This window comes from Mandrillus leucophaeus, unplaced genomic scaffold, assembly GCF_000951045.1.
Source record: "Mandrillus leucophaeus isolate KB7577 unplaced genomic scaffold, Mleu.le_1.0 Scaffold526, whole genome shotgun sequence".
Lineage (NCBI taxonomy): Eukaryota > Metazoa > Chordata > Mammalia > Primates > Cercopithecidae > Mandrillus > Mandrillus leucophaeus.
The window spans coordinates 184,751-201,975 of record NW_012105653.1 but is presented as its reverse complement, the minus strand read 5'-3'; the positions used below and the strand labels follow the sequence as shown (position 1 = coordinate 201,975).

The 17,225-nt window shown below is 44.5% G+C and overlaps 1 protein-coding gene across 3 annotated transcripts; it reads right to left on the bottom strand.

Annotated features, from left to right (window-relative positions):
• Positions 1-9,892: 9,892 nt before the first annotated feature.
• S100B (S100 calcium binding protein B) lies at positions 9,893-16,128 on the bottom strand. Of its 3 annotated transcripts, none has more exons than XM_011996827.1 (3): positions 15,933-16,128; positions 13,217-13,355; positions 9,893-10,439 (listed from the first exon to the last, which is right to left on the bottom strand). In XM_011996827.1, exons 2-3 carry the CDS (start codon positions 13,352-13,354, stop codon positions 10,299-10,301), a joined length of 279 nt encoding a protein of 92 aa, XP_011852217.1. In that variant the 5' UTR covers position 13,355; positions 15,933-16,128; the 3' UTR covers positions 9,893-10,298. The 3 variants fall into 3 exon arrangements, with proteins under 3 accessions (XP_011852217.1, XP_011852218.1, XP_011852219.1); XM_011996828.1 differs by having other exon boundaries at positions 9,897-10,439; positions 13,217-13,362; positions 15,933-16,023; XM_011996829.1 differs by having other exon boundaries at positions 9,897-10,439; positions 15,949-16,019.
• Positions 16,129-17,225: the final 1,097 nt, after the last annotated feature.

The window sequence follows — 17,225 nt, the reverse complement described above, 5'->3', positions numbered from 1 at the left end:
CCAGCCTGGGAGACAGAGTAAGACCCTCTCTCACAAAAAAAAAAAAAAAAAGATATCCCATACAAATAGTAATCAAAAGGGGGCAGAGGTAGCTATACTAATATACTTTAAATAAAAAAGGATTACAAGAGATGATGGACATTAGTAAAATATTCAATTCAGCAAGAAGATGTAACAGTTATAAACATTGACACATATAAAGACAGATCATCAAAATATATGAAATGAAAACTGATGATTGAAGGGAGAAAGGAGAAATAGACAGTTCTGTAGTAATAGTTCAAAATGTCAGTGCCCTGCTCTGAATAATCAATAGAACAATAAGACATAAGTAAGGAAATGGAGGCTTTAAACAACACAATAAACTAACTAGATCTAACAGATATACACAGAACATTCTACCCAACAATAAAAATAGAATACACATTCTTCTCAAGGGCACATGGAACATTTTCCAGGATAGACAACATGTTAGGCCACATATTAATAGATTTAAAAATATACAAAGTCTTTCCTTAAACCAAACTGGGATAAAGTTAAAAATCTATAACAGAAGGAAAATTGAGAAAATACACAAATCGTGAAAATTAAACACACTTTCAAACAACCAATGGATCAAAGAAGAAATAACAAGAAAAATTAGAAAATACTTGGAAATAAAAACAATATACCAAAACTTATGGGACCCAGCAAAAGCAATGCTAAAGAAGGAATTTATAGCTATAAATGCTTACATTAAAAAACAAAGACCTCAAATTAACAACCTAACTTTAAACTTAAGAAACTAAAAAAGAAGAACAAACTAAACCCAAAGTTAGCAGAAGTAAGTAAGGATTAGAGCAGAAATAGATAAGAGAGACAATAGAAAAACAGAAAATCAAGAAAGCCAAAAATGGTTTCTTTGAAAAGATCAACAAAATTGACATTTTAGTTATATGAACCAAGAAAAAAAGAAGACACAGATTACTAAAATCAAATAAAATCGGAAACATTACCAATTCAACAGTAATAAAAAGCATTTAAAAATACCATGAACAATTGTATGCTAACAAATGGAAAAACCCAGAATAGACAAATTCCTAAAATCACAAAACATATCAGGACTAATCATGAAGAAATAGAAAATCTGAGTAGACCTACAGCTAGTAAGGAGATTGATTAAGTAATAAAAGATCTATTGACAAAAACCTGATGGCTTCACTGGCGAATTCTACCAAACATTCAAGTAACTAACACTAATCATTTTTAAACTTTTTCAGAAAATTGAAGATGAGGGAAAACTTTCAAACTTACTCTATGAGGCAAGCATTATCCTGATACTGGAGTCAAAGACACTACAAAAACAGAAAACTACAGACCAAGATCCCTTCTGAACACTGATGCAAAAATCCTCAACAAAATACTAGCAAACTGACTTCAGCAGCATATTAAAAATACTACATAGCATTATAAAGTGGGGTTTACTTATGGAATGTAAGGATGATTCAATATATGAAAACAATCAATGTAATACACCATATTAATGGAATGAAGGTGAAAAAACACATGTGATCATCTCGATGCAGCAAAGGCATTTGGAAAAATTCAGTACCCTTTAATGATTAAAGAAAAAAACAACTAGGAATAAAAGGAAACTACTTCAACATAATGAAGTCCATATATGAAAATCCGCAACGAACATCATAGTAGTGAAAATCTGCAAAAGCTTTTTGTGAAAAGATCAGAAACACAGCAAGGATGACTACTTTTGTCACTTCTACTCAACACAGAACTGGAAGCTCTTAGAGCAATTAAGCAAGAAAAAAGGATTCTAAATTGGAAAGAAATAATTAAAATGATCTCTGCCAATGATATAATCTCATATCTAGAAAGGCCTAAAGGTTCCACAAAAAAAGCACTAATAAATTTAGCAACGTAGCAGGATACAAGGTTAACACACAAAAATAAGTTGCATTTCCATACACTCACAATGAACAATTTGAAAAGGAAATCAGGAAAACAATTCCATTTACAATAGCATCAAAAATATTTAGGAATTAACCAAGGAGATGAAAGACTTATAAAATGAAAAATACAAAATATTGAATTGAAAACATCGAACAATACAAAGAAATTAAGTGGAAAGACATCCTATGTTCATGGATTGGAAGTCTTAATGTTGTTAAGATGTCAGTACTACTCAAAGCCATCTACAGATTCAAGGCAATCCCTATCCAAATTCTAATTATGGTTTTTGCAGACTTACTTATTCTAAAATTCATATAGAATCTAAAGACACTCTGAATAAACAAAGCAATTTTGAAAAAGAAAAACCTATAAGACATTTCTCCAAATAAGATATGCAAAAAGTATACACCTTTGAAAAATGAAAGCAAAATAGGGGCATTCTTAGATAAGCAAATTTTGTTGTTGGCTGACATCACCATAAACACTAAACAAAGTCCATCAGACTGAAAGCAAGTGATCCCGATGATAATTTTAAAAAATTTTTAAGTTCTGGGGTACATGTGCAGGATATGCAGGTTTGTTACATAGGTAAACATGTGCCACGATGATTTGCTGCACCTATCAATCAATCACCTAGGTATTAAGCCCAGCATGCATTAGCTATTTTTCCTCATGCTCTCCCTCCCCCAGTGTCCCACTCAACAGGTCCCAGTGTGTGTTGTTCCCCTCTGTGTGTCTATGTGTTCTTATTGTTTAGCTCCCACTTATAAGTGAGAACATGTTGTGTTTGGTTTTCTGTTCCTGTGTTAGTTTGCTGGGAATAATGGCTTCCAGCTTCATCCATGTCCCCGCAAAGAACACGATCTCATCCTTTTTATGGTTGAATAGTATTCCATGGTGTAAATGTACCACATTTTCTTTATCTAGCCTGCCATTGACAGGCATTTGGGTTGAGTCCATGCCTTTGCTATTGTGAATAGTGCTGCAATGAACATACAGGTGCATGCATCTTTGTAATAGAATAATTTATATTCCTCTGGGTATATACCCAGTAATGGGATTGCTGGGTCAAATGGTATTTCTGGGTCTAGGTCTTTGAGAAATTGCCACACTGTCTTCCACAATGATTGGACTAATTTGCATTCCCACGATTACTGTAAATGCATTCCTTTTTCTCTGCAGCCTCACCAGCATCTGTTGTTTTTTGACTTTTTAATAGTTGCCATTCTGACTGGTGTGAGACAGTGGTATCTCATTTGTGGTTCTGACTTGCATTTCTCTAATGATCTTTTTTATTACAAAAGGATTAGACATTGAGCTTTTTTCCATATATTTGTTGACCACATGAATGTCTTCTTTTGAAAGGTGTCTGTTCATGTCCTTTGCCCACTTTTTAATGAGGTTGTTTTTTTCTTGTAAATTTGTTTTAAGTTCCTTGTAGATTCTAGATATTGGATCTTTGTCAGATGAATAGATTGCAAAAATTTTCTCCCATTCTGTGGGTGGTCTGTTTGCTCTGATGATAGTTTATTTTGCTGTGCAGAGGCTCTTCAGTTTAATTAGATCCTATTTGTCAATTTTCTTTTGCTTTTGTTGCAATTGTGTTTGATGTTTTCATCATGAAATCTTCGTCCATGCCTATGTCCTGAATGGTATTGCCTAGATTTTCTTCTAGGGTTTTTATAGTTTGGGATTCTACATTTAAGTCTTTAATCCGTCTTGAGTTAATTTTTGTATAAGGTGTAAGGAAGGGGTCCAGTTTTAACTTTCTGCATATGGATAGCCAGTTCTCCCTGCAACATTTATTAAATAGGGAATCCTTTCCCCATTGCTTGTTTTTGTCATGTTTGTCGAAGATCAGATGGTTGTAGATGGGTGATCTTACTTCTGGGTTCTCTATCCTGTTCCACTGGTCTATGTGTCTGTTTTTGTACCACTACCATGCTGTTTTAGTTACTGTAGCCTTGTTGTATAGCTTGAAGTCCAGTAGCATTATGCCTCCAACTTTGTTCTTTTTGCTTAGGATTGTCTTGGCTATATGGGCTTTTTTTGGTACCATATCAATTTCAAAATAGCTTTTTTTTCTAATTATGTGAAGCATGTGAATGGTAGTTTAATGGTAATAGCATTGAATCTATAAATTACTTTGGGCACTATGGCCATTTTCACGATATTGATTCTTCCTATCCATGAGCATGGAATGATTTTCCATTTGTTTGTGTCTTCTCTGATTTCCTTGAGTAGTGGTGTGTAGTTCTCCTCAAAGAGGTCCTTCACTTCCCTTGTTAACTGTATTCCTAGGTATTTTATTCTCTTTGTAGCAATTGTGAATGGAAGTTCACTTATGATTTGGCACTCTGCCTTGTCTGTTGGTGTATAGAAATGCTTGTAACTTTTGCACATTGATTTTGTATCCTGAGACTTTGCTGAAGTTGCTTATCAGTTTAAGAAGCTTTTGGAGGCTGGGCTGGTGGCTCACACCTGTAATCCCAGCACTTTAGGAGGCCAAGGCAGGCAGATCATGAGGTCAAGAGATCAAGACCATCCTGGCCAACATGGTGAAACCCTGTCTCTACTAAAAATACAAAAATTAGCCAGGCGTGGTGGTGCACGCCTGTAGTCCCAGCTACTCAGGAGGCTAAGGCAGGAGAATTGCTTGAACCTGGGAGGCGGTGGTTGCAGTGAGCCGAGATTGTGCCACTGCACTCCAGCCTGGCAACAGAGCGAGACTCTGTCTCAAACAAACAAACAAACCTACCTTTTGGGCTGAGACAATGGGGTTTTCTGGATATAAGATCATGTCATCTGTGAACAGAGACAGTTTTACTTCCTCTCTTCCTATCCGAATATCCATTATTTCTTTCTCTTGCCTGATTCCCTTGCCAGAACTTCCAATATTATGTTGAATAGGAGTGGTGAGAGGGGGCATCCTTGTCTTGTGCCGGTTTTCAAGGGGAATGCTTCCAGCTTTTGCTCATTCAGTATCATATTGGCTGTGGATCTATCATAAATAGCTCTTATTATTTTGAGGTATATTCCTTCAATACCCAGTTTATTGAAAGTATTAGCATAAAGGGATGTTGAATTTTATTGAAGGCCTTTTCTGTGTCTATTGATATAATCATGTGGTTTTTGTTTTTAGTTCCATTTATGTGATGAATTATGTTTATTGATTTGCATATGTAGAACCGGCCTTGCATCCCAGGGATGAAGCTACCTTGATCATGGTGGGATAAGCTTTTTGATGTGTTGCTGGATTTGGTTTGCCAGTATTTTATTGAGGATTTTTGTATGAATGTTCATCAGTCATATTGGTCTGAAGTTTTTTTTTTTTTTTTTTTATCTCTGCCAGGTTTTGATATCAGGATGATGCTTGTCTCATAAAATGAGTTAGGGAGGAGTCCCTCCTTTTCTATTGTTTGGAATACTTTCAGAAGAAATGGTACCAGCTCCTCTTTGTACCTCTGGTAGAATTCAGCTGTAAATTCTTCTGGTCCTGGGCTTTTTTTGGTTGGTAGGCAAGTGATTCAGTCTTGGGAGGGTCTGTGTATCCAGGAATTTATCAATTTCTGCTACATTTTCTAGTTTATGTGCATAGAGATGTTTGTAGTATTCTCTGATGGCTGTTTGTATTTCTGTGGGGTCAGTGGTGATATTCTCTTTATCATTTTCATTGTGTCCATTTGATTATTCTCACATTTCTTTATTAGTCTAGCTAGCAGTCTATCTATTTTATTATTTTTTTCCTGGATTCGTTGAGTTTTTTGAAGGGTTTTTCACGTCTCTATTTCTTTCAGTTCTGCTCTCATCTGAAGGGGTGGCCTGCCCCTCCACACCTGTGGGTATATCTTGTCAGGTGGGACGAGAGACTGAGAAAAGAAATAAGACACAGAGACAAAGTATAGAGAAACAACAGTGCACCCAGGAGACTGGTACTCAGCATACCAAGGACCTGCACAATCAAAATGGAACTCAAGATTAAGAAACTCACTGAACACCACACAACTACATGGAAACTGAACAACCTGCTCCTGTATGACTCCTGGGTAAACAATAAAATTAAGGCAAAAATCAAGAACTTATTTGAAACTAATGAGAACAAACAGACAATATACCAGAATATCTGGGATGCAGCTAAAGCAGCATTAAGAGACAGTAACAGTCTGATCTTTCTTTCTTTTCCCTACACTGATCTTGGTTATTTCTTGTCTTCTGCTAGCTTTGGGGTTTGTTTGCTCTTGGTTCTCTAGTTCTTTTAGTTGTGATGTTAGGATGTCAATTTGAGATCTCCCTAGCTTTTTGAAGTGGGCATTTAGTGCTATAAATTTCCTCTTAATGCAGTGAGCTGTAGGGGGTCATGGGACCCAATATGCCCTCTGTAGTGTCCCCCACCTCCTCACCGAAGAGGAAAAGTTTGGGACTGGCCTCCTGAACTCCTGAGATGCACCTCAGGGATCTGTATTTTAAATTAGGGGTGCTGGGGTAAGGAGACATCAGAAAAGTTCTTTCTAGCCCAGCCAAGTCTGGCCTCCTTCCTGCAAGGTTTATATCCTGGGGGCTTTGGGCTATTTTCCCAAGGAGAGCGCAAGCCTCATCCTTAGCTCTCTGCTCAACATCCAGCCCTGTGTAAAAGCTCTAGGCTTGCCTCATGCTAACTTGCTTGAATAATGTGTATTTTCTGCACTCCTTCAGAGAGAGGCCGGCCGTTTTCTCCCTAAATGCAGTGAAAGGAGGTTGTGCTATTGTCGTGCCTGCCAGGTTCTGGTGGACATGGCTGTGAGGGTCATAATTAAGGGGGGTCTCAAGACGGAGAGGCCAGGCATTCCTTGTGCTCACCCACCTGGTCCCCAAGGCAGCCCAGTTCTTGGTAAAGAAAAACCGCCAGGGAATATCTGGGCTCTTGTGGGACAGGGCTAGTGGAACCTACTTGGGAGTCTCAATTGTGGGCAGAAAGTAATATCTGTGTGTAGAAGTTCCCACTGGATGAAGGGCCAGTGCAACCTTCCTCTGATGCCCAAACACTTCCATCTATCTGCAATTACAAAAATCTGATTTGTGTCTGCACAAGATAAGGGTGGAATCCCTAAATTTAAGAACCCCAAAACAAAAGCAAACAAACCCAGGTGTCTCCCACAACTTCCTAACAAGAGTCTCCAAACCCTCTCCAGGGTCTTGGCTGGGGGCATGTAGGCTCAGGGGTCCCCATCTTGCCTTGGAGACCAGGATGGGGCCTCACAGGGCAGAGCTGCAGGGAACAGTCATGGGCCCATGGGGCTCACAGGGTGTCATGCTGTGGAGACAAACTGTCCATAATGGAGATACCCAAGTAGGGCCCCAGCCAGCCTGGGGGGTTTTCCTTGTTGGTTGCAAGAGAAGCAGGGTCTGGCTGAACAGGCCTGGGGCCTTGCAGAGGTGGGGAGCTGAAACAGTGGGCAAGAGAGAGCCAGAGCCTGACAGAGTGCCAGGGGAGCCCAGGATCACCCACTCTCCACTTCCCTCCTCACTGCTCCCTTTCCCCAGACAGAGGCATGGGGTCAGGAAAGCACAAAGCCCAGGGCTTGACAGCCCAATAGCCTTCCTGCTCTGTCTGTCCCCGCTGGTGGGTACAGGTGGGGTATGGCCAGATACTGCCTGGGGGCCCAAGGCCTTACCCCCCACAATCCCAATTATTAGATGATGATTCCTCCTCTTGGTAGCAGGAAAGTCTGGCAATTGTGTTGCTTGTACTTCTGGCAGGGACAACAGCCCCTGCAGAGGATGGTCCACGGGGTCCAGAGATGGTGGGTTCTCGCAGCCCAACTTCTCAACAGCACCTTCTCACTGCAAGTCAACAAATGGGGTCCTCAGCTTGGCCCCAGAGTCTCCACCCTGAGAGACCAACACTGCTGGCAGGGACAGATTTGCAAAGTGGCTGTGGCCCAGAATCTTGCGGATCAAACGGACAAACTGATGGAGCACAGAAAATTCCGTGGCTGAACTGGGCCATGGAAATGGCAGCCTGGGCAACAGATTCATGAAAACAGACTCTTCACACCTTGGTCCTGCCCTTCAGGTCTGAGCGAGCTCCATGTGCTCCTGGTCAAAGCTGGGGGCAGGTTTCCCCCACCTCCTTGCCCAAGCCCATCCCCTGTCTACCTGGGGATGCTGGAGGTAGCCTTTGGGGTAGGCTGGGCCTGTGCTGGCCACCAGGCTGTGGGGACTACCACCACCCACTCATGGAACTGGAAGGTGCCTCTGGGTGAGGGTGGGTCACACTCAGCTAGGGATTGCCAGGAGAGGACAGTGGCATTTACAACTTGGAGCTAACGGCATTTCATTGCAGGAGACCCCCCCCAGACCCCTTTTGGATGGTGGAGGAGCCCCCCTGTGCTCAGAAGCTGCCCTGGGAGTCCCTGAGGGATGGGGCTGGAGCCAAGCTCCTTAGAGGGCCAATGTTCTCCCTGTCTGGTTTGGAAGCAGAGTAGGCTTCTGGGGACTTAGTCACCTTGGGATTCTTGGATCAATGTGGGCAGAGGAGGCTCTGGAAGGGCCGATTCAACTTTCGCCCGAGGCGGCAGAGCATCCTCTGGGGAGGAGTGCAGGTGGCAGGCGGGGATCTGCATCAAGGGCAGCCCAGAGCTGCCCCCCGGCAGCAGCGCCCCTCCTGCCCCCCAGCTCACCGTCGCACCCTGGGCCTCTCAAGCTTGGCCTCCTGCTCCCCAGCCTGGAGCACGCACCAGGACCAGCCTTGCAGGGCCCAGCGCAAAACGAAAACATCACCCCTTGGCCAAAAGTAACCAAGAATTTCCAGACGGCGAGAGCTGAGCGAGAAGTGAGCACCAGGCCCTGGGGACTCCCCAGGTGGCAGGAAGAAGTGGCCTCGCTGGGACCCCTCTGGCCGCTCCCAGGCCCCTCTCACCACCCCATCTCTCGGGCATCACAGCTGTGGTTCCTGCCTCTGCCCCACCCAGCCTCGGGCCCTGTGAGCCTCTGGGCCTCCCACACTGCCTGGGACAGGCAGGACTTCCTGTTTTACCCACGACTGTTCTGAGGGCACAGAGGGACGCTGAGGAGCGTGACGTTTCTGAGATGGAGGCCACCGAGCACCAGGAGCTCAGTGAACACCGGTAAGGGGGCTGGTGGCCCAGGTGCATCATGGACAGGCACGTGACTGCCCTGGACCATTGGCAGCTCCCCTTCCTGGTGATTGGCTTAGGGAAGAGCACGTGACCCAACCCACCGGAAGTCCCCTGTGGAGTGGCCGGAAGCCCCTGGGGAAGCCTCCCTGTCGCGGGGGCACTGGGGATCCACGTTCATTGCTTGCGTTCCCTTTCGATGGCGCTGGGGCGCTGTTGCTGTGCTTTTTTTTTTTTTTTTCCTGAGACGGAGTCTCGCTCTGTCGCCCAGGCTGGAGTGGAGTGGCCGGATCTCGGCTCACTGCAAGCTCCGCCTCGGGGTTCAAGCGATTCTCCTGCCTCAGCCTCCCGAGTAGCTGGGACTACAGGCTCCCGGCACCACGCCCGGCTAATTTTTGCATTTTTAGTAGAGACGGGGTTTCACCGTGTTGGTCAGGCTGGCCTCCAACTCCTGACCTTGTGATCCGCCTGCCTCGGCCTCCCAAGCTGTGCTCTTTTTATTGAACGCAGGCCCTCTTGGTGGCTCAGAGCCCCCGGTAGTGCCCTCGGAAGCCGCATGTGCTGGAAGCACATTGGAGGCGAGGATCCTGCAGCTGCGACTAGAGTCGCATGGGGCACGGAGGCGGCTGGAGCCCCCAGAGCTGGCTCGGGTTCCGAGTTCTGACCGAGTTGCTTTTTCCAGGAGGGCTGCCAGCATTGAATGTTCACCTGGTGGTCAGGCGCATCCCGGGAAGCAGGCCGAGGCCACCACGCCCTTGCAGGGTCACACCAGCCAACCAGGTGTTACCTGCACGGATGAGGAACGCGTTTAAAGAACAGCAGTGTTTTCCAATGATGCTGGATAAGGCTTTGTTTTTTAAAGGTAACGGATGCTTTAAGGGTGCCCCAGGGTAATTTCTGTAGCCAGGGTTCCCTCCGGGTTAGGGTCTACACGGCCATGGCGGGCTGCACAGTGCACGCTTTATCACTGAGAACTGACTCCTAAGTGACTGTTAACAAGAGTCCATGGGGCCAGTCAGCTTACACACAGGCCTAATATAGCAGAAAGAATGATGCAGGCTGTTAAAACAGCCTTTGGAAAGAGGTTTTCAATTTTTCACTCACAAAGCAAATCAAGCTTCCTAATTAGCTACAACACGGCTGGAAAGCTCAGCTCCTACTAGGCCGCAAGCCCTTGCTGTCTGCTTTCTTGTGTGACCATCTCTGTTACCGGAACGGCTTGGCTGTTTTCTAATCTCACTCGTGTTCAAAGAACTCGTGGCAGGCAGTGGTAACCATGGCAACAAAGGCCATAAATTCCTGGAAGTCGCATTCGCCATCTCCATCACTGTCCAGTGTTTCCATAACTTTGTCCACAACCTCTTGCTCTTTGATTTCCTAAGAGAGATAAAAGAAGTTGCCAGCCTTGTTTTTAAATGGAATTGTGGACCATCAAAACATGATTAAAAGTTGAGTGACTCTGATAATTTGTGTCTGCAGTAAGCTGAGAACATCAAATGCAAAATATCAGGAAAGATGTCTCATGTGACCAGGGGGCTGTTGTCCAAGTAGAAGTCTCTGGGGGTCAGTGTCTGACCCTGGGCTACTGGAAAAGGCTGAATGGAACAGCCAAGAGGTAAAAAACTGTAGGTTGTTATCTTACTTAAAATACCTGAAAAAAATAAAAAATAAAAAAAATAAAAAGAATATCGTCTAGATCAGCCCTAGCAAATGTCTTGAAATAAAAATAAGCTTTTGGCCGTCCTAAACTTTTCATGGGTTCTGTGTGTGGAAGTCCGTGTCTTAAAGACTTCCAGTGGAATGTAATGTTTTGAAAGTCGTCTTTGTTGCTGAAGTAACTCTTGGGAACGTCCTAGATTTGTTAACCCTGTATTCTTTTTCCCACTTGAATTGCTTTCTAGGTGTCATGAAACTTTTTCCTGACAGTTCTGCCTGACATTGGAGCTGAATGAATGGCGTGGCTATTAAGTGATGTACAAAGCCTCAGAGGAACAACCACAGTGCAGGGCTACAGATGTAGTGGGAAATATTTGGGTATTGAACACTGATAAAAGAGCAGAGTAACAATTCCCCGGGACAGGAAGGCTTGGCCTGAAGAAGTCAAGTGTGATGTATAACAGCCACCTTGGCTATAAGACACACAGGGGTCGGGCATGATGGCTCACACCTGTAATCCCAGCACTTTGGGAAGCTGAGGCAGGAGGATCACTTGAGCCCAGGAAGTTTGAGACCAGCCTGGGCAACACAGGGAGACTCCATCTCTACAAAGAAAAAAAAAACAATTATCTGGTTGTGGTCCATATGCTCATATTCCCAGCTACTCAGGAGGCTGAGGCAGGAGGATTGCTTGAGCCTGGGAGGTTGAGGCTGCAGTGAGCCAAGATTGCACCATTGCACTCCAGCCTGGGTGACTGAGCAAGACCTTATCTCAAAAACTAAACAAAACATACAGAAGATTGTAACTCCACGGGGGTAGGGGTGGGGAGGCACCTGTGGATGGGCAGGAGCAGGGCACTAACTTCAATTACATTATAGATCTGCTTCTGAACTGAAATTACCTTGATAAAACCAGGGAGCAAATGTTCGTGATGCCTTGAAATGCTTACCATGAATTATTTATCATTTACAAATTGAGATTCCCACATGCTAAGCTTTTTCTATGTATAAAAATAATTAATAATAGCTACTATTAGTTGAGCTTTCACTATATGTTAAGCACTTAAGGACTGTCCCGTTTCATCCTCACAACAGCCCTTGTTCAGAAGAACCTGGGACTTTCAGTTCAAGTCAGAAGGCAGGATTGGTGGAACTAGAAAACTGCGTCTGTGAGTGGGACTGCTGTCACTCTGTGGACTTGAATGCCTGAGAAAACCAGTCCTGGAATCAGACGTGGGGATGCCCCCTGCAAGCTTGCAGGCCTGTCTGCTCCACTCTGAACCATTCACAGTGGTGCGGTGTTTGGTGGAAGTGCGGACAGGAGAACCAGCCAGCCCCCATCCCCCTGCCCTGAAAACATGGACTGCTGGGCTGCTGGAGCCCAGGGCTTGCTGTCTTGCACTGAGAGGCTTGGCCAGCTTAGGAGGGCAGCTCCCCATTCCCATGCGGCAGAGCCCTGCCCTAGTATTTATGCTGGAATCAGGACTTGGTGAGACACTAGTGCACTGGTTCATTTTCTGGTCATTTCTCCCTTTTGTGATTGCTCATATCGGTGACCCAGGAAGCCCTTCATTGCATCTCACACGTGCACACCACCGGTGCTTCACTCTGGCTCAAGGCATGCCTCAAGCCAGCCTTGGTTCTAAGACAGCATCAGGTACCAGCGGGATCACAGTTCACTTCCATGAGGGCATGAGGTGGGCAGTAAAGACAGGTGGGTCTGATCCGAGGACAGTGGAGAGAGTGGGTAGGAAAATGAGTCCTAATGCAAGGGTCTGGACATACTTCCATCACAAGCCACAGCAGGAACTGCCTGAAGAACAGGGCTCGCCAGGAACCCTCATACAGCTTCCAAAAGTAGGGGCCCCAACTAAAGACAGTTCCTCACCAACATATGTTACTCCACGGAGCCTCCTGCAAAGCCCCAGGGCTTCCAAAGGATGTGTACAGACCCCTGTCACGCCCTCAGTTAAGCCAGTCATGGTCATTCATCCATGTGCCAGGGTGGGTGCCCCAGAGCAGAAGCCATGACTGTCATGCCTGCATATCTCACAGTTCTTAATTAGTGCTCCGTCAGTGTTTACTGAGTGAAAGTCTGGCATGTCTTATCTCCATAGTAAATACTAAACATCTAGCTAAGCCAAAATACATCCTTTTCCTAAAAACTTTCCCAAAGCTTATTTTTAACAGTTTCCTTTTATGTTCACTTTGGCCCATGGTAAGTAATGAGTCCAGCATTATTTGGGAAGCTTTGGCCTTTGGGACCTTGGTGCACTGATTGTACACAAGATGGTTGATAAGGACATGAAAACAAGGGGCCCATATGAGCCAGTCCCACACTGAGGGTTCCGTTACTCAAACAAGTTTGCAGAAGCAGCCCAGGAGTCCTGGAAGGAAACTGAAATCACCTTCAGTGTAGCTGAGAAGATAAAGCCAGTGTACCGGTGGCTTTTTAAGAGGAGGTGGAGAAAGTGTCAAGTGTAAAAAGCAAGACTCACCTCTAAGAAATGGGAAAGCTCATTGTTGATGAGCTCCTTCAGTTCGGATTTCTTCAGCTTGTGCTTGTCTCCCTCCCTTCCAGAATATTGGTGGAAAACGTCGATGAGGGCCACCATGGCTTTCTCCAGCTCAGACATCCTAGGGGCTCGCAAAGGAAAGATGCCTCCTCATCTATACCTCGTCATAAAACATTTCACAGGTTATCAATACAGACCTCAACCCAGACAAGGGGGATGGACTGGCCCTGGCACTCTTTTCAAGCTCAGAACAGCAGGCATGACCTGGAGGGGCATTCTGGGAATTTGTACCTTTATCAATCCTTCCACCTGCCTCTTAGACAGATGTGAGCCTGCCTTCTCTGTCTCTGTGGGCCACAGGGATATATTCCCATGCCCTCTGGCTTCTGGTTGGGTTGGTCCAACAGGGAATCTTTAGCAAAAATACAGACGCAGAGCAGCAAAGGAATTCAGGGGTTACATTTCTGCTTCCTCCCCACAGGGTCCCTCTCTGTTCTTGTAAGGCTCCAAGATGAGGTGGTAGAGTGCAGGTGAGCAAACCATCGACTACAAGCTGTTAAAATCAATCTGAAAGTGAGACAGTGACTAGGAGCAAAATAAGACAAAAATCAAGAGCATTCCTATATTCTATCAATAAAGAAATAGAAAATCCAGTGCAAAATATCCTATTCATATAGAAATAGCATGTGATCTAAGACTAAGTTTAGGAAGAAAAATGCAGGTCCTTCCAAGAGATTCGGAGGAACATAAAATGTAGGAAGTTTTTCCTTTAAATTCATATGTAAATTTAAATCATTTTTAATAAAAATGATGGAATTTTTTTGGATGTGTGACATGACAAAAACAGCTGTAAAATTCATCTGGAAAAATAAATATGGTAGAATTTCCACAATCTTTTTGAAGAATAACAGTGAAAGTTATTTGATCTACCAGGAAAAAAAATGTATCCTAAGTTTAACTGATTAAATGCGTGTGGTTCTGTCGCAGGGAGGGACAGAATCCAGCAGAAAGCTGAGCTGCTGAGCCTGCATTCTACCTCCAGTGTAGGGAAAGGTTGGTTCATTCACTGCAGTGACTGGGACGGGGGCAGGAATAGGTGTTTCTCTGCAGCTGTCAAAGTAAGAGCCCTCCGACCTCCCTCACAGCAAGTACCTTACGCCACAGCCTACAAACCAAGGAAATAGCTCATCAGTCTGGGAATGAGGCGCCTTCTACAAAGGATGCCTTGTCAGTTGTCTCACAAAACAGATGGGCAGGCCGAGAAATTTACCAGCTTTTGGCCTTGAGTTCTAATCATCAAATAAGAACATTTGCACTGTTACAATTAAAAATAAATTAATAAATCAAATAGTGTTGAAAAATCATTCCCATGTTGAATATATGACTTACATCTTAAAAATAACTTGGAATTAGATGTTAAAAATTTTATTTATTTCTGATGCTCCAAAGGAAACAGGATTGAAGATTTTTTTGTGCTGGCCAGATCTTTGCTAAAGACATTCTATTAATAATCAGTGTACTTTATTTTGCTCTTGAGTCCCTAAAAATTTGGTAATTCATAAATAGAACAGTTAAGATGGATTAAAATCTTTAACATTTCATGCTTTTCTTATTCTTTGCACTCAAGTTTTCAATTATTGATATATGTGTGTGTATTTTTTTTGAACAAAACAAAACAAAACAAGACACTTTTACATCATTCTGATGCTCCTCAAAGTCCATGATGATTTGGGGAAAAGGAGGTTAAATTGTTTTTCTATGAATTATGACTAACGAGATTATTACAAAGGAAAGGCATAAAACATGTATTCCATATATTAGAACACTAATATAAACCACTAGAAAATATGGTTTTCTTCATAACCACGCTACAAATCAATTAAAAAATTCTTGTTAAATTTTTCCCTTTGACTTAAGAAATAGTTGATGGTTTATAGTTTATCTTTTAAGAGAAATGTAAATAAATATCTGTTTCTTTCTCACATTCTGTGAATGTCCTACATTAATCTTTTAATATTGAGAACAAGAGAACATTTGAACTTTAACTCCTTAGAAAGACACGTTACCTAGCGTGTGAGGATCCCTCTAGGGGTTCGACCTCCCTAAGAAACTGTGAGACTGAAGAAAGTTAAAACCCACCAAAACCCCAATTTCTTTGACCCAATTTATTTGTAACTGTTACGTAATTTCTGAGTGGCGTCCTGGGGCTGTGGTCACCCTGGCACTTCAAACTGAGGGAAACTGGAAAACTGAAGAGTTACTTACCCAGGACGGTGGAAAAAGTAACAAGGAGAAAAGGGATTTTTTTAGGATATGGACTAAACTAGCATTAGGTTCTCCATCATTTCCAGCTGCAGTGGGAAGCAAAATCTTTACTCTTCAAGTAGTTACAGGAGAGGCAGTATTTGTAGCACCACTGGGAAAATGTCAGCAATCACTTCCGGGCCGCGAGACCTGAGGTTTCTCTGATTTATGGAAAATACCTCTAGCTGTCTAGGGCTGATGCAGTCAGGTGTCCACAAAGCAGCAATAATGTAGAGATTAAAACACATCATCCTATTGACACTTCTGAAGTGCTGCCAGTTGTCCTAAAGGGGCTTTTTAAGCTACCATTTAGTTTCTACCCCTCCATTCCCTTCCACCCAAAAGAAAACAACCATTTCTTCCTGAGCGTCCTCTTGGCCTGGCTCTTTCTCACCTCTTCCTTGTCTCACCTCTTCCTGGTCTCCTTGCTGCAGGCCTTGCCTCTGCTGCGGGTCCTGGGCGGCAGGTCTAGTGGGCAGAGGCAGCCTCTTATTCCGTCTGCCCAGGGAGGACGGATGAACCCTGGTGCAGCCCACTGCAGGCCATGGCAGCCAATGGGGGCCGAGGGCGGGGGTGGCAGGGCTGCCAGGCCTGCACACAGGGCTGCATTGACCAAGCAGCCCCAGGGACTTGCTGGGAGCCAGGATTGCACATGGGCTGAGGAAGAAAAAAGGGCCTGTAGGGCAGGAAGTGGGGAGTCAGCTTTTTGTGTGATTTATTTATTACATGAATATTGATGTTCCCCTAAAGGCAAGGTTGGGGGTAGGGAGAGGAGAGAGACTTGGATTAATTGATTCAAACAAAGCAAATGTGCAGCCAAGAACAAGCAGCTTCCAAGTACAGGCTGAGCGTAGGAGATTAAGTGGCCTGCAAGCTGGTTTCTAATGGAGAGGCCCCTGGAGCTTCTCTCCTCTGCCAGCCTCCACGTCTGGCCCCACTGGGCGTGAGGTTCTGTGGACAGTAGTGCTTGTCTGTGGTCGGCCCTGGGCTCAACGGGGCTGCCTCAGAGAAGCTGCTGAACCCAGTGTCTGCAGGGACTAAAAAGGGTGGTACTTTTAGGGGAAAACATGATGTGTGGATTGTATCCCAAGGCCTTTCCCTCCATCCCAGGGTGGAAGGTTGTCACCCTGTCAGAGTTGGACAATGCCTTAGAGATGTCCTGTTCGAATGCTGTTTTACAGAGGCGTGTGGACGGTGTGCCCCTTGCTGAAGGCTCCAGCCAGCCTGAAGAAGGAGAAGTCCAGCTGTCCCCTCAACTTGTCGACCTGAGCCTCTGAACACGGGGGCCAGTTTGTGGGTTCTTCCTCACAAGAGTGAAGAAGTAGGTGTTCCTTCTGACAAATTACACAAAAGCATTGGCCCAAACTATACAAACGTGTCCATGGTCCCCAACCGATGCCTGACCCAGCATCAGGTCCTTCTCCCAACCCAGTTTCGAAGTGGCCGTGAAAGGGTTTCCCACGAGATATCTGCGTACATGGCTGTTTTGCTGTCATTGCTTTATCTAGGAAGTTCTCTACCATTCAGGATCTGTAAGTGTGCCCTGGAAATAGCACAGGGCTGAGAGCTGTGGTCTTGCGTGGGTCAGCCTGCCCCAGGTTCCTGTGAGGAACGGCCTGAGCCGGTTGGTTGGCCCTCACTTCCTCTTCAGCTTCACCACTGCTGGCTGTGGTCTCTGCTGGAGGAT

Bases quoted from the DNA above. Each gene is read 5' to 3' on its own strand.
- S100B (XM_011996827.1), bottom strand. From the start codon at position 13,354: ATGTCTGAGCTGGAGAAAGCCATGGTGGCCCTCATCGACGTTTTCCAC. The intron at 10,440-13,216 runs GTGAGTCTTGCT...TATCTCTCTTAG, and splicing joins AGCTTTCCCATTTCTTAGAG to GAAATCAAAGAGCAAGAGGT.